General features: G+C 44.8%; 5 protein-coding genes across 12 annotated transcripts; 4 read left to right on the top strand and 1 right to left on the bottom strand.

Moving 5' to 3' along the window:
• The first annotated feature begins 408 nt into the window (after nt 1–408).
• On the top strand, nt 409–4,546 carry LOC133471484 (fMet-Leu-Phe receptor-like). Its single transcript, XM_061761054.1, is given in 6 exon segments — nt 409–427; nt 473–515; nt 936–987; nt 990–1,059; nt 2,610–2,797; nt 3,711–4,546. Coding segments are annotated over 6 exon segments (1,194 nt in total). The 3' UTR covers nt 4,533–4,546.
• Nucleotides 4,547–5,776: 1,230 nt separating this feature from the next.
• Nucleotides 5,777–7,120, top strand: LOC133471309 (C3a anaphylatoxin chemotactic receptor-like). Its single transcript, XM_061760761.1, is given in 2 exon segments — nt 5,777–6,317; nt 6,320–7,120. Coding segments are annotated over 2 exon segments (732 nt in total). The 3' UTR covers nt 6,511–7,120.
• Nucleotides 7,121–8,058: 938 nt separating this feature from the next.
• slc39a7 (solute carrier family 39 member 7) lies at nt 8,059–16,349 on the bottom strand. Of its 4 annotated transcripts, none has more exons than XM_061760623.1 (9): nt 15,715–16,349; nt 12,816–14,259; nt 12,266–12,324; nt 12,022–12,190; nt 10,577–10,645; nt 9,833–9,942; nt 9,683–9,758; nt 9,146–9,342; nt 8,059–9,018 (listed from the first exon to the last, which is right to left on the bottom strand). In XM_061760623.1, exons 2-9 carry the CDS (start codon nt 14,248–14,250, stop codon nt 8,764–8,766), a joined length of 2,370 nt encoding a protein of 789 aa, XP_061616607.1. In that variant the 5' UTR covers nt 14,251–14,259; nt 15,715–16,349; the 3' UTR covers nt 8,059–8,763. The 4 variants fall into 4 exon arrangements, with proteins under 4 accessions (XP_061616607.1, XP_061616605.1, XP_061616606.1 ...); XM_061760621.1 differs by having other exon boundaries at nt 9,683–9,757; nt 9,820–9,942; nt 15,715–16,329; XM_061760622.1 differs by having other exon boundaries at nt 9,683–9,757; nt 9,820–9,942; nt 10,577–10,642; nt 15,715–16,299.
• Nucleotides 14,909–20,825, top strand: LOC133471280 (major histocompatibility complex class I-related gene protein-like). Of its 3 annotated transcripts, none has more exons than XM_061760710.1 (8): nt 14,909–15,166; nt 17,512–17,644; nt 18,266–18,532; nt 18,614–18,895; nt 19,096–19,398; nt 19,744–19,872; nt 20,209–20,226; nt 20,322–20,825. In XM_061760710.1, the coding sequence occupies exons 1-8, from the start codon at nt 15,164–15,166 to the stop codon at nt 20,372–20,374; spliced, it is 1,188 nt and encodes a 395-aa protein (XP_061616694.1). In that variant the 5' UTR covers nt 14,909–15,163; the 3' UTR covers nt 20,375–20,825. The 3 variants fall into 3 exon arrangements, with proteins under 3 accessions (XP_061616694.1, XP_061616695.1, XP_061616697.1); XM_061760711.1 differs by having other exon boundaries at nt 14,911–15,166; nt 18,617–18,895; XM_061760713.1 differs by lacking the exon at nt 14,909–15,166 and having other exon boundaries at nt 17,340–17,644.
• Nucleotides 20,826–20,875: 50 nt separating this feature from the next.
• On the top strand, nt 20,876–23,590 carry LOC133471272 (major histocompatibility complex class I-related gene protein-like). Of its 3 annotated transcripts, XM_061760696.1 has the most exons (6): nt 20,876–21,031; nt 21,360–21,626; nt 21,852–22,130; nt 22,424–22,729; nt 23,146–23,262; nt 23,426–23,590. In XM_061760696.1, the coding sequence occupies exons 1-6, from the start codon at nt 20,974–20,976 to the stop codon at nt 23,479–23,481; spliced, it is 1,083 nt and encodes a 360-aa protein (XP_061616680.1). In that variant the 5' UTR covers nt 20,876–20,973; the 3' UTR covers nt 23,482–23,590. The 3 variants fall into 3 exon arrangements, with proteins under 3 accessions (XP_061616680.1, XP_061616679.1, XP_061616681.1); XM_061760695.1 differs by having other exon boundaries at nt 23,146–23,565; XM_061760697.1 differs by lacking the exon at nt 23,146–23,262 and having other exon boundaries at nt 23,325–23,564.
• Nucleotides 23,591–23,869: the final 279 nt, after the last annotated feature.

The raw sequence follows: 23,869 nt of genomic DNA, 5'->3' as shown, positions 1-23,869 counted from the left end.
TTCTGGATTTAACCGAATTGTAACGTAACAGTGAGGCTAATTAACATAATAACCACAAGTCTCTGTTTTAATTTGAATTACATTTATTTCAGTGATTGCCAAAGTGGTATGTAGGCTTCCCCTAGTGGAAGATGAAAGAATCACTTAAATTTTGAAATTCTGCATAATGTTAAGTCGTTTTAAACTTTTTTTAATCCAGTACCTTTTGTTACGTAAAGTTGAGTTGTATTTAACTTTTAAATGCAATTACATAATTTTCCCCGTGAGGAAATTAATCGACAGGTTTTCTACATTTGTGCCAAGGATAAGATCTAACAGCAAGGGAAGTGAAAAAAATAATAATAATCAACAGGAAACCAAACCTAACGTGTTACATTTGAGTAGAAAGAGTGTTACCTCATCACCACCATGGAGCAAAACATCTCAGGTTCAATTCTGTTTTACCTTCATTCACCGGCATCTGTGTCCCCAGGACACAATCTTGTCGTTCCTCCTCCGCCACATTCATTGGGAAGGTAATCGATGGGCTTTGTTCTTCCACACCAAACTTCGCTTTGTGCGCTGGGAACGACGAAGGAACATCTCCAAACTCTTTCCACCACGTTGGAAGCGCAGAAAATGTCTAGTTAAAGAGGAACAATTGTTAAGAAGTGTGTCTTGACACTTTTTTTTTTTTTTTTAAACAAGTTTACAAACATTACAATCTGTCTGACATGTCTGTTGGGCCTTGGTGGAGGTCTGCCTTTATTTATTTATTTTTTCTTAAACGTCAGCAAAAGCTCCCAATTGTTTTTGAAGCGTCGCTTTTAGAAGGCAGCACATTTGAAAACCTTTCCTTTTTCCTGCCCGTACTGTTTAGGAAGCTCAACTGGGCTGGAAAAAGACTCTTTGTCATTTGCTTTGTAAATTTATTTATGGCGCTGACTACGTTACAGTGTGTGTATAACACACACGACACAAAAGGGGAAGTATCAAAGTGTGTGTATGAGTGTGTCTGTGTCTTCACTTCATCTCCACATCATCAAGTGGACAGCCGATCTGATTCCTGCCGTTCAACAAGTGAGACTCTCAATTATTTGTCATCATTTATTCTTATGGCGTGTTCCACGGGTCCTTTCTTCCAATATATTTATCCATGTTCTAGTAGTCACATACAATTCTGCTGACTATTATTGCTGCTTTTGTTCACATTCTCATCCGCATATACTGTATAGTATGGTGTAGGGGTGATACAGTATATTATTGTTCATGTATACGAGTTGTCACCACTGCTTATATAGACTTTCTTGATCCATGTACAGTCGCCACACACACTACCACTGACTATTCTTGTTGTTTTAGTTCACATTGTCATAGGTCATATTTATGTAACGTATATACAGCTACGTCATAGATTGTTTGTCTTATGTATAGCTGTCAGTCCACTGCTTGTATAGACTATTTATTCATATGCGTATTTTTGCTGCATTCCACACTGCTTCTGTTCACCTTGTCGTCTGTTTATGCCTTGTTTTCATCAAATATTTAAAGTTTCACGCCAAATTATTGTAAAGAAATCATTTCAAAGAAACTTTCAAATGCGTGAAAAGATTTAACGTTTATCCAAACTTACCTCATTGGTGCATGGGAGGGGTGATTGTGAGTTAACAGAAAGCTCATTTCTGCCCGTTAAATCGAGGATGCCATGGGTGCCATTGATTGTGTACCTAATGAAATGGCCAGTGAATGCTGATTCTGACGCACTAAGTTGGCTGATATTCATATCGTTTTGCTCTGACAGACAATCTATTAATTTTGAATGACCTAATTTAAGATTCACAGTGACTCACATAAACGCTAATTTCTCAAGCACAATCTCCTGTGATTCTTCACTCTTCTCGAAATAAGGAAGTAACATACATCGCAAAGTCGGAAGAGTCTTTTTGACAATAACGTCGAGCTGTTTGTTTTTTTTAACCTAGTGGTTAGCACGTCTGCCTTACAGTTTTGAAGTTCAGGGTTTGAATCCTGACTCTGGCCTTCCAAGCGGAGTTTCCATGTTGCGTTTCTTCCAAAAACATTCATGATAGCGTCACTGAGGCCTCTGAATTGTCCATAGGTGGGAATGTGAGTGGAAATGCTTGTTTGCTGATATGTGCCCTGCGATTGACTGGCGACCACAAATGGACACGTTCAAAATGCCGACGGGTTTGGTTTTCTCGGACGCTTCCAATGGGGAGAGCGAATCAGAGTTACCAGACATTTTTTTGTTTCCCCCCTCAGGACAATTCCAAAGCGTGTCATTATGTTACAATTAAAAAAGAAAACAATGTCAAAACAATATGGTTGTTAGTTTGATATTGAACAGTAACCGCCAACAGCTTCAGTGAAATGTACATTTAAAAAGTTAGCTTCCATGCACTACACAAAGAAATAACTTTTACACTACCTTGACAATGCTCATTTTCTAATACAAACAAGGAAAGACTTGTCAAGTCAAGTCTCATGAATACCAAGTCAAAGTCAGGACTAGTCTTTCATTAGGTTTTGGCCAAGCAAGTCCCAAGTCCTAAAATTGGCTGGAGGCAAGTCATGTGACTGGAGTCCCCCCACCTCTGTCTCCTTCTCAGGTGCGATGATAGATCCCGGTGCCACAGCGTCGTCTCTCTTCCTCAACGCCTCCCTCAGCGTCCCGGCGGCCGAGGCGAGTAAAGGAAGCGACATGGACACGCTCTCCGTTGTCCTCAACATGTTCACCATCCTGCTTGGCATCCCGGGCAACTCTATTGTGATCTGGGTGGCGGGTTTCAAGCTCAAGGTGGATGGATATCTTTTGTCTGTCAAAGTTTTCGTTCTTCTAGGGCTGTCACTATCAAATCTTTTTCAGAATCGTTCGAAGGTGGTATTGCTTAAAAACGGAGCCTGCAAATTCGCCCCAAAAGAGCCCAAGTTCCCGGTAATTTGTCTGTTGAAGAGCGTTCTTTTAAACGCCCTACAGATGGCATCCTACAATACTAACATGCATTTTATTCTCATTTATGAGTGCTGGAATATGATCTTTGAACTGCATATGTTGGTACTGAGCGTATGGTATAAATTTGGTGTCCAGAATTTGAGACGGCAAAATGCAAAACGGTTAGCAATCATGATTAGCATTAGCATGCGAGTGATTACCATTTTAGGTAATAAAAAAAATAACTACCATTCAGCCCACCCATAAATCATGTTATATGTACATTGCATATCTAAGAGTGTTTTTTTAATCACTTACAGATGATACACATGTCGTTTTTGGCAAAGTTTATCAGTGGCCCAACATTGCGCCCGTCTGCAATAAATGTCCGTGTGAAACATTGGTTCCGGCGGCACAACCATGGTTCCGGGAAGAACTTTTACTTTGGTCCCGGCGGAGCTTCGAGGCCGAAATTTTGCATCGCCCTATTTTTGAAGTCAACTTAGCAGAGTTATTTGATTTTTTTCTCTCAGCCCTACTTCTACTCCATTCCTGGTTGTTGTCTAATGTAGCGTAAATCAGTAGTTAATTAATGAATGATTTATTAATGACTAGATTAAGAGCAGAATGCCAGAAGTCTACTTTTGATCTCATATGCAAAAGTATAACTTTCAATATAAGGGCTTAAACCTAACAATGTGGTAGTTTAGAAATGAAATGGTTTCTTGTATATGCAGTACACTACTCATATTTGTGCGTTGTCCTTCCTGCTCCTCAGCCAAACGTACTCAACGTGTGGCTGGTCAACCTGGCTGTAGCAGACATAATCTTCTGCTTCACCCGAATCTTCTCCCTGATCAAGAAGCTGTTCCTGGATCACTGGCCCTTCGGCTTGTTCATCTGCAAGTTCAACGGTTTCTTCAAGTATGCCAACATGTTTTGCTCTGTCTTCATGCTGGCCGTCATCAGCCTGGACCGGGCCATCTGCGTCTGGTTCCCGGTGTTCACCCGGCGCCACCGCACCGTGTGTACCGCCCGGGTGGTGGCCGTGTGCGTGTGGGCGGCGTCTGTAGTCTTCAGCTCACCCTACTTCTTCTACCGGCAAGTTTTCTCAGGTGCCAAGAACTTGAGCAAGTGCACAGTGGAGGAGGTGAAGAACGCAGACACCAGGACAGCGCTCTACTTCATCCGCTTCCTGTGCGGTTTCTTGCTGCCATTTCTGGTCATCCTGGCCTGCTACCTCCTGGCTGGTGTGGGCATCCGCCGCACCCGCTTTTCGGGCAAGTCGCGCCCCCTGCGGATGTTGGCCTTGCTGGTGGGCGCCTTCTTCCTGTGCTGGACTCCATACCACGGCCTGCTGATGCTCAGGATGGTTGAAAGCAAAAGCTCGGTGGTCAAGCTCTGGTTGCCCGCCGCCAAGGGCGTGGCCTACTTCAACAGCTGCGTCAACCCGCTTCTTTACTTTTTTGTGGGCTTCAAGCTGAAGGGCCGGAACAAGAAGTCTCTGGAGGGCCTGTACAGGAGAGCTCTGGCCGACGACGTTGACGGACAGATGGGGGAGTCCAACGGCGACTCCGGGGAGAGCGGATCCCGGGTGTGATGAAGAAGGGGGGCAGCTAAAATAAATGCTAAATACTGTTTAACGCCTGCCATTGTGTGTCAAAATGTTCTTGTTTCTTTTCATGTGGTGTTTAGACACTGCATAACTATGTTGTTCACTACCTCTGTCCTGTCGGTTAGTAGTTGCATCCTTTCCCGACAGGGTGTCCCTTTCCTCCACTGATAATAACATGACTTCTATGTAATGTTATTGAAGTCATATACCATGTTGTTGTTCTTGAGTTCTGCTGGTTTGTGCCTTTTTTCCCCATTTCTGTTGTGTTCTGGGGACCGCTGATCTCGTACAAGCACAGTAGTAGGGACAGTCCCTTTTTTTAAATTAATGGACCCAAACATGCATTGAGTCATTAGCACGGTATTCTGACTACGTTACTTTTATTGGCTTTAAACTGGCCGACTATACATCACCTGGTGTAAAGTATGTTAAAATTTAGTGTGCGTTATCTTTTTCATGGATTTCAATGACATTCACATAACGGCTCCACCCACGTTTCCATGATTTGAAGCCAGCCTCAGCTGCCAATGAATCACACCTCTTTGACATGCATTGAGTCATTGTTTCCAAATTCATTCTCAGTTTATGCGTGGTGGGTGTGTCAGAAGTCTGGATGGGGGAATCGCTTTGATGAGATGTGGTTGCACAAATGTGCACCTGGTCTTACAACTGGGAATGTGGCTGCATTCGGAATTAAGCAATAGCATTCGAATTCATGTTAAATGGTGTCAGCGCACACCTGCCACCATTTCAAGTGCCTCTGATTATCTCAAATCAAGTTCAGATGTTCTAGTAGGCTTTTCCCGACATTGCTTTCTAATAGATGCCCGAAGGTTTGGGGCTACCATTGACTTGATATACGGACCAGTTCGTGATTCTCTCCTAGTTGTCTAAAGCCCCAAGTTCCAGCTGAAGAAAAATAGCCCCAAAGCACATATTTCGAGAGACGTTGGAAATCTCACTGCTGTGCCAAATTAAAAACAAAATCTCATAAAAAAAAAAAAGTCTACTACAACATCTGAACTTTATTTGGAGTACGTAAATCAGAGGCACTTTGAATGGTGGCAGGTTTGTGCTGACTCCCATTTAACATGAGTTTGAATGTGACTGGTTAATTGTGAACAAAGCCAAGTTTTGAAATGATTTATCTAGGTCTCGTTTTTAAATTGCAGAGAATGGTCGTTTGAACAAGGGTGTGTAGACTTTTCATACCCACCGTATATACAGTAATGTACAATTTGAAGCAGTGTATGTCACCCTGTTCTTCTTATTCTTTGTGCGCTGTCATTCCTGCTCCTCAGCCAAACGTCCTCAACGTGTGGCTGGTCAACCTGGATGTTGCTGACATAATCTTCTGCTTCACTCGAATCTTCTCCCTGGTCACGGTTCTCTTCGTGGGCCACTGGCCCTTCAGCTTGTCCATCTGCAAGTTCAACGGCTTCTTCAAGTACGCCAACATGTTTTGCTCCGTCTTCATGCTGGCCGTCATCAGCGTGGACCGCGCCCTCTGCTTCCAGTTCCCGGTGTTCACCCGGCGCCATCGCACCGTGTTTGCCGCCCGGGTGGTGGCCGTGTGCACGTGGGTGGCGGTTGTGGTCTTCAGCTTGCCCTTCTTCCTCTACCGACATATCTTCCGGTGCAGCCATAACCTGAGCAAGTGCAGTGTGAATAAAATGGAGGACGCGTGCGTTAGGACGGGGCTCTACGTCATCCGCTTCCTGTGCGGCTTTCTGCTGCCCTTACTGGTCATCCTGGGCTGCTACATCGTGGCTGGGTGGGCATCCACCGCACCCGCTTTTCGAGTAAGTCGCGCCCCCTGCGGGTGTTGGCCTTGCTGGTGAGCCCCTTCTTCCTGTGCTGGGCCCCGTACCACAGCCTGCTGATGCTCAGGATAGTGGACAGCAGCATCTTGTGGGTCATCATCTGGCTGCCCGTCGCCAAGGAGCGCACTGGCCGAAGTTAACGGACAGACTTCGAAGAAAAAATCCCGTGTGTGATGGAGGAGAGGGGCAATTGAAATAAATGCAAAATACTAAATAATGCATAGGTGACATTTTATGGTTAAAATGTAATGTCAAAAAATATTTACCTTCTCCATGGTTCTTAATGATATAGACCCGTGGTTCTTAAAATTATTCAAAAATTACTTTCTGAGGTATGTATGAATTTATGAACTCGTAAGAACAATTGCATGTCATTACCGTTACCTTTCTCTTCCAATACAACACCTCCAAACTTCTATAGAAGTTGTAGTGTATACAGTATAATACAGTATGACAGTTCACAGTCAATATTTATGTAATAACATGACAAAAACGTTCAAACTTCAAATAAAAATACACCATACTCACTGGTCTTTTTTTTCCTAGCTGTCGGCGTAAGCTAGCTCAAAACATGCTGCTCTGAATGTGCCGCAAAATCCTTTTCCGGGTTGAAAACAAGTCAGACAGTAATATGTTGGTTGACCTAGCCCCGCGAAGTTGAGTTGCTGTTTTTTAAAGTGGTCTTGAAATTGAATTTTTAATCACGTCCAAAGTTGTCCTTTTCAGTAAATCAATCACATACTCAGTTCAACCAATCAGAGGACGGGAAAAATATCAACGTGACTCAGCCTTCATGAAGACGCAGTTTGGTGAATCTCAAACCTGATTGGATAATCCATAAATGGCGAATCTCAAATCTGATTGGTTAGACCCTTTCGACCCTTTCAACTGTGTCGACGTGGTTGATGCCAGTATTTGGGGTTCTGAAGTCCTTGAGGCATTATATTACATTCACATGAAATGAAGACAAAAGACTTTTGGAAATATATTAATATATATATATATATATGCTGTTATATATTACAATAAATATATATTTTACATTTAATGAAGTTGTAATTGTAGTTGAGTGTTTTTGAGGTTCTGAAGGATCTCACCATTTATGCAGCGTTGAAAGGGCAACACATGGAAACTTGGCAACTCACATGGTTGTCATGAAGGTGTTTTGTCTTTACCGTTATGCAAAAAGTGTGTAAGCCGCCACCATTTGAGTTCCATCAACAATGCTGTTGCAGAATTTAAGTCGGGCTAAGATTAATGCGGAGTTACACAAATTTCTTTTGTCAGTTGTTCAAAGTTATAATGCGAGAAAGGTTTTAACACCAATCATTAAGGGTTAGCCTTTAAATTCAATGATTTTGTTTATTTAATATATTTTTTTCTTTATTAATAAAAATATTTTTTTCCCCATTCCGAGTTTAAGAAATCTTGCTCAGATTGCATTTGATTTAAACTGCCATGAAATTAGTATATCTCTTGATGGTCTTTACTACTATGGCCGACTTCCAAGCATGTTTCAGCATTGGTTGGCAGACACGTTCCTAAGCCCTATTTGGCACAAATCAAAATTTCAATTGTCGAGGTCTGCCTTCATATTTCATGCAGGAGGGATGACTCAGTGAACACTTGCACAATTGCCACTCCTGGGTCATTGCGTTGTGATGTTTACAATCATGGCAGAAAAAAAGTCAGAAACGTTATCAGCCTTTATTGTTGTTCACAGTTGTGTACAATCCTGTTGTAGTCTACAGATTGCACAGTCGCTAACAATCAAACCGTCTCTGCTCGCCTGCACTCAACTCACTTTTGACACTTTAGTATGGAGCCCCGGGCATGACGGGGGGGGGGGGGGGGGGGGGGGGGGGGGGATTAAAAAAATAATAAGTGTCCACACTGGATTGCACAAAAAATAAAAATAAAAATTTGTGGTCACAAATTAGGTATGTGTGCACAAAATACATAATCCTGGATAGTCGTGATTCCAGAGTAGTATTTTGAGGTATTTTAGCATTTCGTGGTTCAGAACTAATATTTTGTGTGCACACTTTTACCTAAATTTATAGCCACAAATGAGCATTTAGTGCATATCTATATTGTGGCCACAACTTTAAAAATATTTTTCCTCATGTCATGTCTGAGGCTTCACATTTGTGAATATTCCATCCACGTGTGCTTCCAACCAAGCAGGTATTTTGTACAAAAACAATGTGTGCGTTAAAGTGTAAGTCCTCTCCTGACGTGTCCATCAGCTCATTTCCCCTCTGGAAAACAAAAAAAGGATGCTGCTACAGCAACCCCACAAAATAAAGACACCGTTTGTCCCACATACAAATAAAAAGGTGAAGAAAGGAGAAAACCACAACTAAAAGACATTATTTCAAGCTTCTTTTTTTTCACTCGTACTCTGCGATCAGAACCATCATGCCGACGCCGAACAGCATGGCCAGAATCTCCATCAGAGACTGGCCGAAACTGGAGCGGCCGGACAGAAGCTCCGGGAGGACCGTCACCGTGGCGATGTAAACGAAGCCGCCCGCCGTGAAGGGCAGGATCCAAGCGGTGGCCGCCGCACCCACGCCTTCGGCCAGCAGCGAGCAGGCGGTGCCGGCCAGGGCTCCCACGGCGGTGAGCAGTTGCAGACACATGGCCTGATGGGAAACAGGAAGTTAACAACGGGAATCCACTAAAGTGGAAAAGGCGACTGAACGCTTGGTTTTGTTTTTTTGTGGTTTCACTTGGATTACTGAATAATTTGCAGACATTTTAATGGCCCACCTTCCTCTTGGTGCAGCCGGACTGGACCAGGATGGCAAAGTCTCCGATCTCGTGCGGCACCTCGTGCAGCAGGATGGTGAGGGTGGTGATGGCGCCCACCGCGGGACCCACCAGGAAGGACGCGCCGATGGCCAGGCCGTCCGTGAAATTGTGGGTGAAGTCGGCCGCCAGGTTGAGGTAGCCGGACACCTTGATGTCTGCCGCAGCAACACAAAAAAAAAATTACGATTTTCTTCAATTTTCTTCCCTAATAGAAAAAGGACAATTTTAAACAATGTTTTCTTTTTTTCCTGCTTCTGGGACTTTCTTTAGTTCTCCTGATTCCAAACCAACTTTGAAACAGCCCCCCCCCCCCCCCCCCAAGCATTAACTCATTCACTTGCCAGCCTTCCCAGTTAACGTATATTTGACTTCTAAAGCCGTCAATGGCAGTGAATCAAGTTGAAACTAATTCTACTTATGTCTGTTTCTTAGCAGAAATAAAATTGATTAATTGCCCTGCTCTAGGAGCAGCTTTTAAAAAATGTTTATACTCACCAACACTCTTTTCCACCTTCTTCTTCTTTGGTGCCTTCTTTTCCTCTCCGTCGCTGTCCTTCTCCTTAGCAACACCTAAAAAGGGCGGCAAGTGAGCTCAGCAGGAAGTGAGAATGATTTCTCGGCGTCCATCTTACCGTGCGAGTGTCCGTGCGAGTGGCCCCCCTTCAGCAAACGCACAAACTTCTCCACAATCAGAAAGGCGACGATGCCACCCAGCACCCACAGGCCCACTGACATCATGTGATCGTGGGCACCGCCTGTGGGAAGCGAGAAGTCACGTATGCGCAAGTTATAAGTCAAGTTTCAAGTTTACTGTGGCAAAGTCAAGCAAGTTGAGTCAAGTCTTACTATCTTACTCAGTCACAACATGTATTACACACTTGTGTTAGTTGGCTGCAATAACACATTCCTATTTTTTATTATTTTTTCTTCCTATGAGGTAATCTCAAGAAGCATTCTTACTCGATTAATTTCGTAGTTTCTACCCAGAGGTAACACAGCATTTGTATTTCTACTTGCATATCACCCAGGCTCTAAGTTCTTTTTGTCTCCTGTGTACTCCTTTTACATACTGTAGTGCCCCTAGTGTTCAGGCGGAGACACCACATAACAAATACCTTGTGTTACAAGCTACATACAAGAGAAATGGGGAGCAACATTGTTAAACATACATGCACTTGGATTTTAAAATGTCGGACAAATGACGTTATTACGCTAAAGGTGTTATATTTGGGTGAAGCTCATGCTACGTTCAAGAAAAGTTATGAAAGTCAAAAGTCGAGTCTTTCATAAATCTTAGATTAGCAAATCTCAAGTCATAAAATCTGATGAGTCGATTCATGTGATTTATTTTTATTTTTTTATTTTTTTAAGGTTTGAGCGTGCGCGTACCGTGCGAGTGTCCGTGCGACTCCTGAGCAGCGTGTGCGGCGGCGCCGTCGTGGTGGGAGTGCGGCTCTGCTTGGTGGGCAGAAGCAGAAGGTCAGCTTCAAACGTTTCCTTCACATGCCGTCTGTGTCGTTGCCGAATTACTGCTAAGCGTGCGGTGGGAAGTTTGGATTCCATCCATCAGCAGGGAAGCCCAGACTTCCCTCTCCCCAGCCACTTCCTCTAGCTCTTCCGAGGGGATCCCGAGGCGTTCCCAGGCAAGCCGATAGACGTAGTCTTTCCGGCGTGTCCCAGGGCGTCCCCGGGGTCTCTTCCCGGTGGGACGTGCCCAGAACCCCTCACCAGGGAGGCGTCCAGGAGGCATCCTCAACAGATGCCCGAGCCACCACCCCAGTCTGCCAATCCAGAGGCGCTGTCCCCGATGTCCACGCGATGTTGCAGAGGCGTGTTAACCAGGACAGCCCTACAACATCCAGAGCCTTTGGGAACTCCGGGCGAATCTCATCCACCCCCGGGGCTTTGCCACCGAGGAGCTTTTTAACCACCTCGGTGACCTCAACCCCAGAGATAGCAGAGCCCGCCTCAGAGAACCCAGACTCTGTGTCGGTGGAATTGCGGAGGTCTTCGAAGTATTCTCCCCACCGATCAGCAGCGCCCCATCCCCACTATACACAGTGTTGATGGCGCACTGCTTCCCCCTCCTGAGGCGCCGGATGGTGGACCAGAATTGAACTGCTCAACCTCACACACCAGATCGGGCTCCTTCCCTGCCAGAGGTGACATTCCACGTCCCTAGAGCCTTCTGTAGCCGGGAATCGTCCCCGCCTACGGCCACCGCCCAGTTCACACAGCACCCGACCCCTATGGCCCCCCCCCACAGGTGGTGAGCTCGTGGGAAGGGGGGCCCACGTTACCCTTTTGGGCTGTGCCCGGCCGGGCCCCATGGGTGCAGGCCCGGCCACCAAGCGCTCGCCTTGGAGCCCCACCTCCAGGCCTGGCTCCAGAGAGGGCCCCCGGTGACCCGCCTCCGGGCTTGATCCATTTAATGTATTCTTCATAGTGGTTTTGGGAGCCGTGCTTTGTCTGGTCCCTCACCTAGGACCTGTTTGCCATGGGTGACCCTACCAGGGACGTGAAGCCCCAGACAACTTAGCTCCTAGGATCATTGGGACACACAAACCCCTCCACCACGATAAGGTGACGGCTCAAGGAGAGGGGACCCCAGGCTACTGCGTAAAAAAAAAAATTGTCATCAAAGACGATATTAACAGTGTTAGGGACCGGGCCCTTCCAATAAAAGTGTCAATTCCCTCAAATATTGCTTATGATTATTGAAGGATGATGACACATCTTATTTTCTCGTACCTTGTTTTTTATACGACACGATTCAGGCGACAATTATTATCATTTTGATTTTCTCCGTCTGATCTTCTTGCCGCACGACGTACCCAAAGCGTGCGGTATGAGGTGGAGGAAGGCGTCGCCCAGCAGGCCACCCGACGCAAAGCTCAGCAGCACCTTAAGCAGGTTCCTGTGCTGGTCGCTGTTGGACTGAACCGGGATGAGGAAGAGGATGAGGAACGGCGCGGCGCTGATTAGCAGCGTGGCGCCGATGGCCTGAGGGAAGGAAGGGAAGCTAGGGAGTTAGGCGTTGTTTTGCGGAAAAGACGGAAAATTGTTTTGGGTTCTAACCTGCATCCACAGCTCCATCAAGTCCCGCTTCTCTGCGCCACTCTTCATTTCTCCGGGAGCTAGAGGTGCAAAAATTAACAATGATCAACATTTTTCTCTTATTTTCTGACATGTTACGGGCCCAACCAGTAACTGAATCATTATCAATTAATGCAAAAAATAATAAGTCAGTTTAATCTGTTACAAAAATAATTATTTGCAGCCATAGTATGAAAAACCCGTAATTGACATGTAGTTGAACCTGACGCAGCCTCAGACGTTTATCTCAAACTAGCAGCCCATCCCTCACATTGATAGTAGCTCTCAGTTTCAAAAAGCTGGTGAGTTCAATATCACTCCCTCGTGCGATATTGATTTATTGTTTATTTGGTTTTGTTTAATCAAACTATATACGAAACAAACAACAATAAAAGGTTCATAAAAAGTAATTGGAAAAAAATGATTTTGCAATAAACAACGCAAAGTAAATTTGTATGTGATTATGCGAATAATCAACGGAATAGCCAATAGAATAATCTATTCCAAAAACATTTCACAGTGACAGCCCTACCGGGTGCGTGACCATGACCGTGGTGGTCATGCGCATGACCGTGGTCGTGTGTGTGGCTGTGGTCGTGGCTGTGCCCGTGGTCATCCTCGTGCTTGTGTGCATGACCGTGGTTGTGCCAATGGCTGTGCCCGTGGTCATCAGCGTCGTGCGCATATTCATCGGCATTCTCGTGGTAATCGGTTTGCTTGTGGTCATCACTGTGGGCACGGTCATTGTCATGCCAGACGGCATGTGTATTGTCGTGGGCGTGACCGTGATCATCAGCCTGCTCTTGGTCATCAGTGTACGCGTGGTCATCAGTTTGACCGTGATCATCGGCCTGCTCTTGGTCATCGCCGTGATCGTGATCATCGGCATGACCGTGATCATCGGCCTGCTCTTGGTCATCGGCATGACCGTGATCATCGGCCTGTTCTTGGTCATCGGCCTGCTCTTGGTCATCGGCATGACCGTGATCATCGGCCTGTTCTTGGCCATCGGCGTGCGCGTAGTCATCGGCGTGACCGTGATCATAGGCATGAACGTGATCATCAGCCTGCTCTTGTTCATCAGCTTGTTCTTGGTCATCGGCCTCCTCTTGGTCATCGGCGTGCGCGTAGTCATTGGCGTGACCGTGATCATCAGCCTGCTCTTGTTCATTGACTTGTTCATCGGCCTGCTCTTGGTAATCGGCATGCCCGTGATCATCGGTGTGACCGTGATCATCGGCCTGCTCTTGGTAATCGGCATGCCCGTGGTCATCGGTGTGACTGTGATCATCGGCGTGACTATGATCATCGGGTTGCTCTTGGTAATCGGCGTGCGCGTGGTCATCGGCGTGACCGTGATCATCGGCCTGCTCTTGGTAATCGCCGTGCACATGGTCATCGCCGTGATCGTGATCATCGGCGTGCCTTTGGTCATCGGGATGACCGTGATCATCAGTGTGACTGTGATCATCAGCCTGGTCTTGTTCATCAAATTGTTCTTGGTCATCGGCGTGCCAGTGGTCATCGTTTTGCACTTGCTCATCGTTTAGCAAGTCATCACCGGTAAGATCGTAGTTTTCATTTTGCACACGGTCATGGTCATTACCCCATTCACTGTCGTGTGCGTGGTCATCATTTTCCAGGCGCTCATCGTCATGCTCGTCTCCGTGGTCGTGGTCAGGGTCATGACCGTGGTGATCACCATGCCAGTGCTCGTGCCCGTGGTGCTCCTCCTCCATCGGCGGCAGGTTGGCCTCAGCGCTCCACTTGCTGGCGCCGTGATACATCTTCACCTCCGGGCCGTGCGAGTGGCTGTGGTGATGGTGGTCATCTCCTTGGGCGTGGCCATGATGGTGACCGTGATGGTGGTCGTGCGAATGGCTGTCAGCGTCGCTGAGATGCGAGGCGAGCAGCAGCAGTAGCGCAGAGGAGGCCAGTGGCACCAACAGCAGATGTGGATGCCCCATGATATTTACCTGGAAAAGCACATGAATGAAAGCTTCAGGAAACATCTTGCCCCTCACATTGTCCAGCTGCCTTGTGTCAACCGTCAAGAGCTTAAACTTTCTGGTATGTACAATGTCTGAAGTGGGGGGGACATCAACTTTGTCGTCTAAAACAACGATTCCCAACCAGTCCGCCGTGGCACATTAGTGTATGATGAGCGGTGTACTGTGGGAAATTAGCCAACTTTTTTATTTACTACAAATAATGTCACTTTGCTTCTCTAGCTATGCCAGCGATGTATGACGATAGGCAGAACGATTAAATGATCTTCCACTAGATGGCAGAAGTTACATAATTAACCGGTCTATCCACATTTTCGTGACATTTTTTCTTGCTCCTGTGATGTAAGATTGTGCACACATGTGCATGCATGTACACTCTGGAGCTGTTTTGTTTTTTTTCCCCCTCCATCATGGGCCACGTGGTAGTTAGGGTTTTTCTTAGGCCTGTTATGACTGATACCACCACATAAATATAAAATTACCTCATTATATTTATTACATATACATCGTTGGCCCGGCGGCACGGTGGCCGACTGGTTAGAGCGTCAGCCTCACAGTTCTGAGGTGCGGGGTTCAATCCCCGTCCCCGCCTGTGTGGAGTTTGCATGTTCTCCCCGTGCCTGCGTGGGTTTTCTCCGGGCACTCCGGTTTCCTCCCACATCCCAAAAACATGCATTAATTGGAGACTCTAAATTGCCCGTAGGCATGACTGTGAGTGCGAATGGTTGTTTGTTTCGATGTGCCCTGCGATTGGCTGGCAACCAGTTCAGGGTGTACCCCGCCTCCTGCCCGATGACAGCTGGGATAGGCTCCAGCATGCCCGCGGCTCAGAAAATGGATGGATGGACATCGTTGGCCCTAATTTTTACTAATGGTAAGGTATGCTTTTGTAAAATATATATATATATATATATTTATTTGTCTAAATATATACAATATTTTGTTATACTATAGTGTCTTGCTGAGACTAACTCCAGGGACAAATTCCTTAACCAATAGAGCTGATTCTGGATCTTAAACAACCATTAAGTTGCTCTCTGTGTACAAAAATCTGATGAATGGAGCCCATTGAGAGTCTTGCATTGCACGATGCATCACATTTTGGTTTGATTGATTTTCATTACCGGAAACAGTAGGAAAGCGTCTGCCTGCTTAAAAGTTTACCGATTCAGTCCTGAGCTCAACTTCAAATTGTAGTTTTTTGTTTTTGTTTTTTGTTTTTTAAGTTTGACATTCCAGTTGCCTGTCTAAGCTTGACATCGCGGCCGTGACCGATTAAAACAGATTTAGCGCTTGACTTTTAACACCACATAAGCCGGACAACAAATAAACAAAACGCAGCATCGATTGGCGGCTTAGCGGCTAGCGAGCACATGCTAACAGCACAAGTAGCACCGGCCAAACAAACTTGAGGATGCCTACCGGAGAGCGCCGATGGTCCAGCGGCTGCGTGTGCGTTTGTCTGTATTTGGTGCGTCGGGAGAAACTTGACGCAGGTCCACGTCGGATGATGTTTGCTACCTGGAGCTTTGCTAGCTGCGAGCCGAGACGTGGCAGTCGCTCAAAGCCCCCAAATCCCGCGAGAAGACATCCCGATTCCAAGCGCGACGTCTCCTTCTCTGCTCCCTTGCTGGAAATAATACTCCATACGTGTTTTTCGGATTCATAAAGTGCTACGTGGATGTGTTTCCAAACGTTTGAGACATTACCGGGCGATTATATAACGCAAGGGCATCTTTTATAGCGTCTTGGGTTGCCAAGGAGAGAAAGTGGGGCGGGGAAGGGGGAGTGGCAGGTCTCGCGAGATTTTTTCCAGCGGATTATTTGCTGGCACATCCTGTTGAAGCTTTGTGACGTCATATCAAACTTTCAATAAAGATATTGCGAAAGAAAGAAAAAAAAACGAGGCAAACATTAAGAATAAGAAACAATTTCCCGTTTGCTCCTCTCTGGTTTTATTTTATGTAATAATGACTGTCTGTTTTGGTGTTATTGTAAATGTAATATTTTTAATAAAGATCTTTATATCTTATTAGAAAAGTTACACATCCATAAATGTAAATTTCATTATCTCCTCTCTTAAAATTGTTTTCACTTGAAGTAGATTATAACTTTACATCTCTTAATTGGTCACAAAAAAAGAAAATAATAATAATAATGTCTCGCATGTTATTGTCTCAAAGAACTGGAATGACTTAATGTTACTTGTATTCTGCAATACACTCTGAAAAAGAATAAGAAATAATGAATAGATACAAATAGAAATAAAATATTTACGGATATTTTGTTAAGCAAGTTAGTTAGCTTCTTAACATGGATTTATTTTTCTATTTATCTAGTTATTTAAATGTTTAAATGTATTTAATATATAAAATTATTGTTGATTTATTCAAGCTATCACATGAATTTGAAATGAATTTGTATTGATTGATGTATTTTTTTTAATCCTTTCACTTCATTATATGTTGCAGTGCTCATGTAATGTGTTTTCTACTGTTTGACGAAATATGTAAATTGTTTGTTTAAATAAAGAAAAAACAAAACAAATCTGCCAACAAAATATAATAATACATTCAGAATAAATTTCAAGACTAAATAAAGAATAAGTTTATAGATAATTTTGTACCTTTACAAACAGTTGGTGGGTTCCCTGTCATTTGATGTTAGTTAGTTAATAAATTAAAATGATGTAATATTAGAAATAATAATTCATTATTCAAGGTATACCAAATCAATTTGTATTGCGCTCTGATACTGTTTGACAGTATGCAAATTGCGCGTTTCAAAAAAGGTATTTCAAAAACAAGACCAAAAAAACCCAAACAACTGCCAACAACAGACAATAATGAAAAGAATATAGAAAGTAGAAAGAACATGAAATTGCATTCATAATTTTGTAAAAGGGATGAGCTCCCTAATATTTGATGTGACACATTTAAGTCACATGTTGAGAAGGGGACGACAATTTCACTTCCCCAGGCTTCAAATGCACAATAGCGTCACCTGCTGGTTGCTGACAAAATAAGCAGCAATTGGCAGTAAACGTCGCGAGTAACGGTACTGTATACTCAATTACTTTCTCGACGACTCTAGGTTAAAATGATGCACGTGATACCTCATGTTGGGCTCTGGTTTCAATATGTGACGTAAACCGGGAGCGCTCGGTGCGTAAACAAATCAACATACATACTTCCTGGACTTCCTTATGTCGCCTCCCAGCAACCCGCCCCCACCAAGTGCCCTGAAGACAACGCCATCGACGTCACGGCCAGAGGACTAGTCAAGATGAAGAACAAGATCTTGACGTTGCTGCTAGCTTTGGACGTATGGAGTGTGGAGGACACATCTGCAGGTCAGCTCGCCTTCACTTTTGTCCTCATTTTGCATACTTCATCTCAACCCCCCCTCCTCCCATTGCGCAACAAGACACAAAATGTAGTTTCAGTTTCATTTTTTTACCATACATCGGCATTCTTTTGTAACCCTATTTAAAAAAAAAAAAAAAAAAAAAAAAAACACGACATCGCTGTTGAAGGCGTCGTAAATGCTTAAACAAAGTAAACATAAAGACTTGTTTGGGAAGGCATGTTGTAAGTTAGAGTGTTCATTTGTTTTTATTGTTTATTTTGATTTGAATCGGATATATATTTTTTTAAAGCTAAATGTAAATGAATGATTCTGTGATTCTATATTTTGTATATGCATGACTATGAAATGTATTTACCACAAATCATCAATGAACTTACGAACACCCCATTTTATCCCTTTATCTCGCATAAATATGATTTTATACTGTCTTTTCGATGTATTTTATGTTCGGACATTTCCTTTACGTTCATGTGATCAAAGGGTCTAAACAAGCTGGCCTAAAAAAAATAAAATAAATGCAACTGTGTCATTTCCTTGCATATTTATCACACATTGTTCACATTAATAAGTGGATTTGTATTTCCCCGAACTTTGACCCGTGCAGCAAGGCATTCCCTGAAGTACTTCCTCACCGCAACGTCTGGGGTGCAAAACTTCCCCGAGTTTGTGGGCGCCGCCGAGGTGGACGGCGTCCGCGTGGGCTACTGCGACAGCAACATCCAGTCGGCGGAGCCCAAACAGGACTGGATGAAGAAACTGGTCCAGGACGATCCGCAGCACCTGGACTGGTACAAGGTCAAGTGCTTCGGCAATCAGAATGTCTTCAGGAGCAAACTCGAAGCTTTGAGTCGACGTTTGAACCGCTCCGGAGGTGCGCCGTGTTCTCTTTGACCCTTCAGTCAAATTGAAACGGTCGGAAAGAATAAATGTGACGTCGCTCTGACTTCCCAAGCAGGCAGCCACGTTTTGCAGCGGATGAACGGCTGCGAAATTGATGACGACAGCGGCGAGGTGACGGGCTACAACCAGTACGGATACGACGGCGAAGACTTCATTGTGTTGAACCTGCAGACGCTGACGTGGACGGCGCCTTCCCCGCAGGCCTTCACCACCAAGCTTATTTGGGACGCGGAGACGGAGAGACTGGAGTACAACAAGTACTACTACATCCACAAGTGCCCCCAGTGGCTGAAGAAGTACATGCACTACGGGAAGAGTGTCCTGCAGAGAAAAGGTGAGGTAGCCTTCCAGATCTAGACGTCGGGGTCTTGGCACTTGACGCCACCGAGGTCGTGACTTGAGTGGACTTGAAATTTAGTGGGGACTCAACAAATGTAACATGGGACTTGCTTGAAACTTGAAGGTGAAGACTTGAGACCTACTTACCGACTTGCACGTATGCGACGATGTGACATAGTCCCACCTCTCCCGCAGAGCTTCCCTCCATGGCTCTCCTCCAGAAGACACCCTCGTCGCTGGTCTGCTGCCACGCCACGGGCTTCTACCCTGACCTAGCCATGCTGTTCTGGAGGCGAGGCGGCGAGGAGCTCCACGAGCACGTGGAACACGGAGAGATCCTCCCCAACCACGACGGAACCTTCCAGACGAGCGTGAACATCAACGTTTCGGCAGTGCCGCTCGACGAGCGGGCCGAGTACGAGTGTGTGTTTCAGCTTGACGGCGTCAAAGAGCAGCTGGTCATCAAACTGGACAAAGACGCCATCAGAACCAACTGGGGTAAGACCGAATTGATTGTTTTATTTGACACGCAATTTTCTCCCCCGCACATCTCCATTCGTCGACTTTACACCGTTTGCTTCGCCGCTGAGCTCTGCCCCCTTTTGAGTACCTTAGCGCTTCACCTGGTCGCTAACAGAAGGAGGCCAAAGAGTAGGATGGCTCCGTTTTGTTTTGGTAAAAACTAAATTGACCAAACTGTCACTTGATACCCAACAGAAGGGTGCCCCAGAGTGGCAGTGACTGTACTGACTGCATTGCTTGGTATAAACAAGGCTTGCGTGTATCAAACATTATTGCGCACCGCCCATTCCCAACAAACCTAATCTTGTCGTTCGGTTTCAGTTCCTCCCCCAAAGTTTGAAATCATCGGAAGCATTGTCGTGGCGCTGCTGTTCCTTCTGGTTGTCGCCGTCACGGGATATTGCATCTGGAAAAGAACGGTATATTGCAGGAGAAGGCGGCCTGAAAGCGGTGAGAACAATGTGCAACCATAGAATTGTCCCTAAAACATTGAATGGGGGGCAACTGGACTCTTTTTTTGGTTCTTGAAGACGTTTCACTTTTCATCGACATGGCTTCTTCAGTTCTTCGGTGGGTTGAAATTTAGAACTGAGGAATCATTTTGGATGAAAGGTGAAACGTCTTCAACAACCAGTCCCGTTGCCTCCATACAACGTTACGGGGTTACCGTGACCTGGAAAAGATTAAAGACAAACAAAGTTCAAAGTCTCCTCAGAGCTGTTTGTCTTTTGTCTCATCATTCATTCATGAACGTGCACCATCCTTTTTTGTCTTTTTGTTTTTCAGAATTCCAGGCTGTTAACGGTAAGTGTTATATACCGTCCACCTAGTTGTGTTCGATACTGCACATGAGTTCATCTCTGCATTAACTTCTGCATATTCCATATTTCCGTCTTTAGCGGGTGGGGAGTTTGCACCCCCCCCAATCCCAATCCAGCGTTCAAGACTGTGAGCAGTGAGCCCAGGATTGGGGTCTGGACAACATCCAAGATGCTTGTCAAAGAACTGCAGGACCAGAAGGCATGCTGTTAAACAGAAGTCAAAGTTTGATGATTTATTAATTGATGATGTCAATGCTCTTTTCCTAGTATGATTTTTATTTTTAAATGTTTTTTTTTTTTTTTTTTACATTTTATTGGGTTTAGTATTTATTGTTTAATTTCATGTATTGATTGTGACTTAGTATTAAACAGCATAATAATGTTATTTTTCCCCCCAAAGGCTATTTGCACTTCCCTGTAATGTGATGCACATGAAAACTATTTTTCCCTTTCTATTTTTTGTATTTTATTTTGTACTGTGTTGTACTGGAATTTTTTTGTTGTTGTCATCGCTACGTGACTATATAGTCGTGTGAACTTAATGAGCTAAATGAATAATAAAAAAAAAAATCCAATACTGTACATTCTTTTGTATTTGCTCAGTGGGCGGGGTTTTGTCACGCCCACTTATGAAAAACGACGCAACTTCCGCTTTCGTTTCCGGCGCACATCCCGGTTAAACTTGACAACTTTCCCCTCCACGAGAACGTTAAACAGAAAGCGGTCAAAAATGTTAAAAATGATCAAGTTAATCTCCGTCCTGCTGCTCAGCCCGATGACGTCCTCAGGTAAGAAAAACAAAAAAGTTTTTATTTTTTATTTTTTGTTCGTCTAGCTTCAATTCTGCCGACTTTTAGTTTGTCCTCGAGAAACTTTGCTAGGATTTACTTTCCCTTTGGCATTGCAGCAAAGTTCAGTGGAGTTTGCATGTTCTCCCCCCCCCCCCCCCCCCCCATTCGAAAACATGTTAAAACGTCAGATTCATTAATTGAAGACTTCCATATAAGTGTGAATGTGTCATTAAAGTCATTCAGTCACTAAAACACCTGTAGATTGGGGGGAATGCATGTCTCCTGCGAATGTCCTTACAATCCATTAATCTCATTTACCCTGCAGTGAAGGACTCCCTCAGTTTTTTCCTGACCGCCACCTTGGGGGTGCCCAAGATGCCCAAGTTCATGGGTGTGGTGATGGTGAATAACGAGCCGGTGGGCTACTATGACAGCCACACCAACGTGGCGGTGCACAAGCAGACCTGGGTCCAGGAGTACCTGAAGAAGGACCGGCAGCACCTGGAATGGTACGCCGACCAGTGCCGGGCCCACCAGAGCGACTTCAACGCAGACATTTACAACCTGAAGCGCCGTTCCAACCAGACGGGAGGTACCACGACTTTTACATTTCGATTGTTCATTCTGATTGTGTGCTGTTATGCTTGAAGTTGACGCTGTGGAAAAAAAGTGTGGTTGATGTCTGGGGTAAAATGGGGTTCAACTGTAACATTTTCAAGTTGCCCTTTGCTGGAAAAAGTTGTCAAGAACCTGGGGGAAAAGTGCGGGTGTTGAAACACCACAGCTGAAGACCACTGCGCGGGTGTTTCCCCCGCAGGCGTGCACATCCTCCAGCGGGTGAGCGGCTGCGAGGTCGACAAGGGCACGGGCGCAGTGAGCGGTTTTAACCGCTACGGCTACAACGGCGAGGACTTCATCTTGCTGGACATGGACACGGAGACCTGGATCGCACCCCAGCGGGCGGCGGAACTCACCAAAGTGAGATGGGACGCCGAGGTGGCCACCATCCAATTCATGAAGCACTTCTACCTGAACGACTGCGCCCAGTGGATCGACAACTACATGGTCTACGCGAGGAAGTTCCTGGACAGAACAGGTGCGATGGATGTCGTCGTGATCGTCTCCCAATAGTGAAGTGCACGGTTTGCCATGTTGGAGCCTTATTCCAAAATGGGATAAATTCATTTTCATGGTCTTAGCGTAACAAAGCTCACCAGAAAGATGACTTTTTGTCAAGTTTGCATCGGTGTTCTTGGAGGCTGAAATGTGGGCTACAAGAACTTGTGAAAAGATCTTCAATTGGATTCAATTATTATGTTTTTTTAATTAATTTATAAAAGTACTGTTCACACTTTCCTGTAAGTAAATAATCCACTGTGTCACCTGCAGTGCACCCCAAGGTGGCGCTCCTCCAGAAGATGCCCTGGTCGGTGGTCTGCTGCCACGCCACAGGCTTCTACCCGGACCACACAGCCAAGATGTTCTGGAGGAAAGATGGCAAGGAGGTCCGAAACCACGTGGCAGCCGGGGAGATCCTGCCCAACCACGACGGAACCTTCCAGAAGAGCGTGTACCTCAACGTTTCTGCCGTTCCGGAGGATGAGTGGGCTGAGTACGAGTGCGTCTTTTATTTTGACAACGGCGCCCAGGACGAGATGGTCACCGCGCTGGACAAAGCTGTGATCAAAACCAACGGTGGGTATCTTTGATCAACATCACTTTCTCAAACTTTTTGCTTCCTTACAGGGGAGACATATTTCCAAGGACCCTGCCCATAATCCTAAAGCAAATTAAACATACCAACCACTGTATTTGAAGTAAGGGGAGGAGCCTCATTTTGTCAGCCTTGTCAAATAGAAAGAAAGTGCTTTGCTGCCATCATGTGACATTTATAGGCAATTACAAAACTTTTTGAGTGGTTTGGCGAAAGCGAGAGTGTTTTAAAAAAAATGCAACTAGCGAGAACCGTACAAGAACTTTGGCAAATACCTTTTATGGATTACCAAATTACAGCTCGCGAACCCCCTGGCACCCCAGCTTGAGAACCACCGATGTCGATGATGTCACGTCACAACAAATCTCACAATTCTTACTAGCACGGCTGTGTCCAGATTTGCTGCCCGGTTCGGTGTTTGGAGGAACTGTGATGGTTCTGCTCCTTCTCGCGGCCGGCGTTCTCGTGGCCGGCGTTCTTGTGGCTTGCAGGTTTCGGAGAAGAAAAGATAGCGGTGAGTACCAGAAATTCATGAGAATACTGATCCATGTTCTCCTTCCCTCTTTCTGTCTCAAGATTCCACTCTGTGACCGTTAAGACCACTTTGTTTGGGAACATACTGGAGAGATCTATTGATTGATGAATTGATCAATTGATTGGAATGTTTTGTCCTTCAGGCATACGACTTCTACCAGGTCAGCACACGCATGCTGTACAATTTGATGACAGCTAACTTGTTGTGATGGTGTTTTTAAATCCAAATGTGAAAGAGCCATCAAGTTGTTTTTCGACTGTAAATTAACTGGATTTTTATTATTATTATTTTTTTAAATAAAAAAAAAACAAAAAAAACAATGTGCACATTCGTGTTTTTCAACATTGTTAACTTTATTGTTACACTGCCAGTCTTGGGCTATAGAACATCGGACAAAAGTATTAAAAGTAAAAATTTAAACAGTGACACAGCATCTGAAAAAAAAGGTCATTTGTGTGTGTGTATATATATATATATATATATATATTTTTTTTTTACTCACTTTTTGGGAAGTTTTTCGTTTTTGGTCCTTTTAGTTTATTTTTTAATTCTAAAAATTGAACAGTGTTTTTTAACAGGATTATCC

This window comes from Phyllopteryx taeniolatus, chromosome 21, assembly GCF_024500385.1.
Source record: "Phyllopteryx taeniolatus isolate TA_2022b chromosome 21, UOR_Ptae_1.2, whole genome shotgun sequence".
NCBI classification, from domain to species: Eukaryota; Metazoa; Chordata; class Actinopteri; order Syngnathiformes; family Syngnathidae; genus Phyllopteryx; species Phyllopteryx taeniolatus.
The sequence above is the reverse complement of the archived record's forward strand: the minus strand, read 5'-3'. Positions and strand labels throughout refer to the sequence as shown.

Coding starts and splice junctions, on each gene's coding strand:
- slc39a7 (XM_061760621.1), bottom strand. CDS start 14,250: ATGGGGCATCCACATCTGCTGTTGGTGCCACTGGCCTCCTCTGCGCTA. Junction 9,758..9,819: donor CTCGCACGGACACTCGCACG/GTAAGATGGACG, acceptor CGCCCTTTTTAG/GTGTTGCTAAGGAGAAGGAC. Junction 9,019..9,145: donor CCGGCTGCACCAAGAGGAAG/GTGGGCCATTAA, acceptor GTTTCCCATCAG/GCCATGTGTCTGCAACTGCT.
- LOC133471280 (XM_061760710.1), top strand. Junction 17,645..18,265: donor TGTGGAGGACACATCTGCAG/GTCAGCTCGCCT, acceptor TGACCCGTGCAG/CAAGGCATTCCCTGAAGTAC. Junction 18,533..18,613: donor ACGTTTGAACCGCTCCGGAG/GTGCGCCGTGTT, acceptor TGACTTCCCAAG/CAGGCAGCCACGTTTTGCAG.
- LOC133471272 (XM_061760695.1), top strand. CDS start 20,974: ATGTTAAAAATGATCAAGTTAATCTCCGTCCTGCTGCTCAGCCCGATG. Junction 21,627..21,851: donor CCGTTCCAACCAGACGGGAG/GTACCACGACTT, acceptor TTTCCCCCGCAG/GCGTGCACATCCTCCAGCGG. Junction 22,730..23,145: donor AGCTGTGATCAAAACCAACG/GTGGGTATCTTT, acceptor GGCTGTGTCCAG/ATTTGCTGCCCGGTTCGGTG.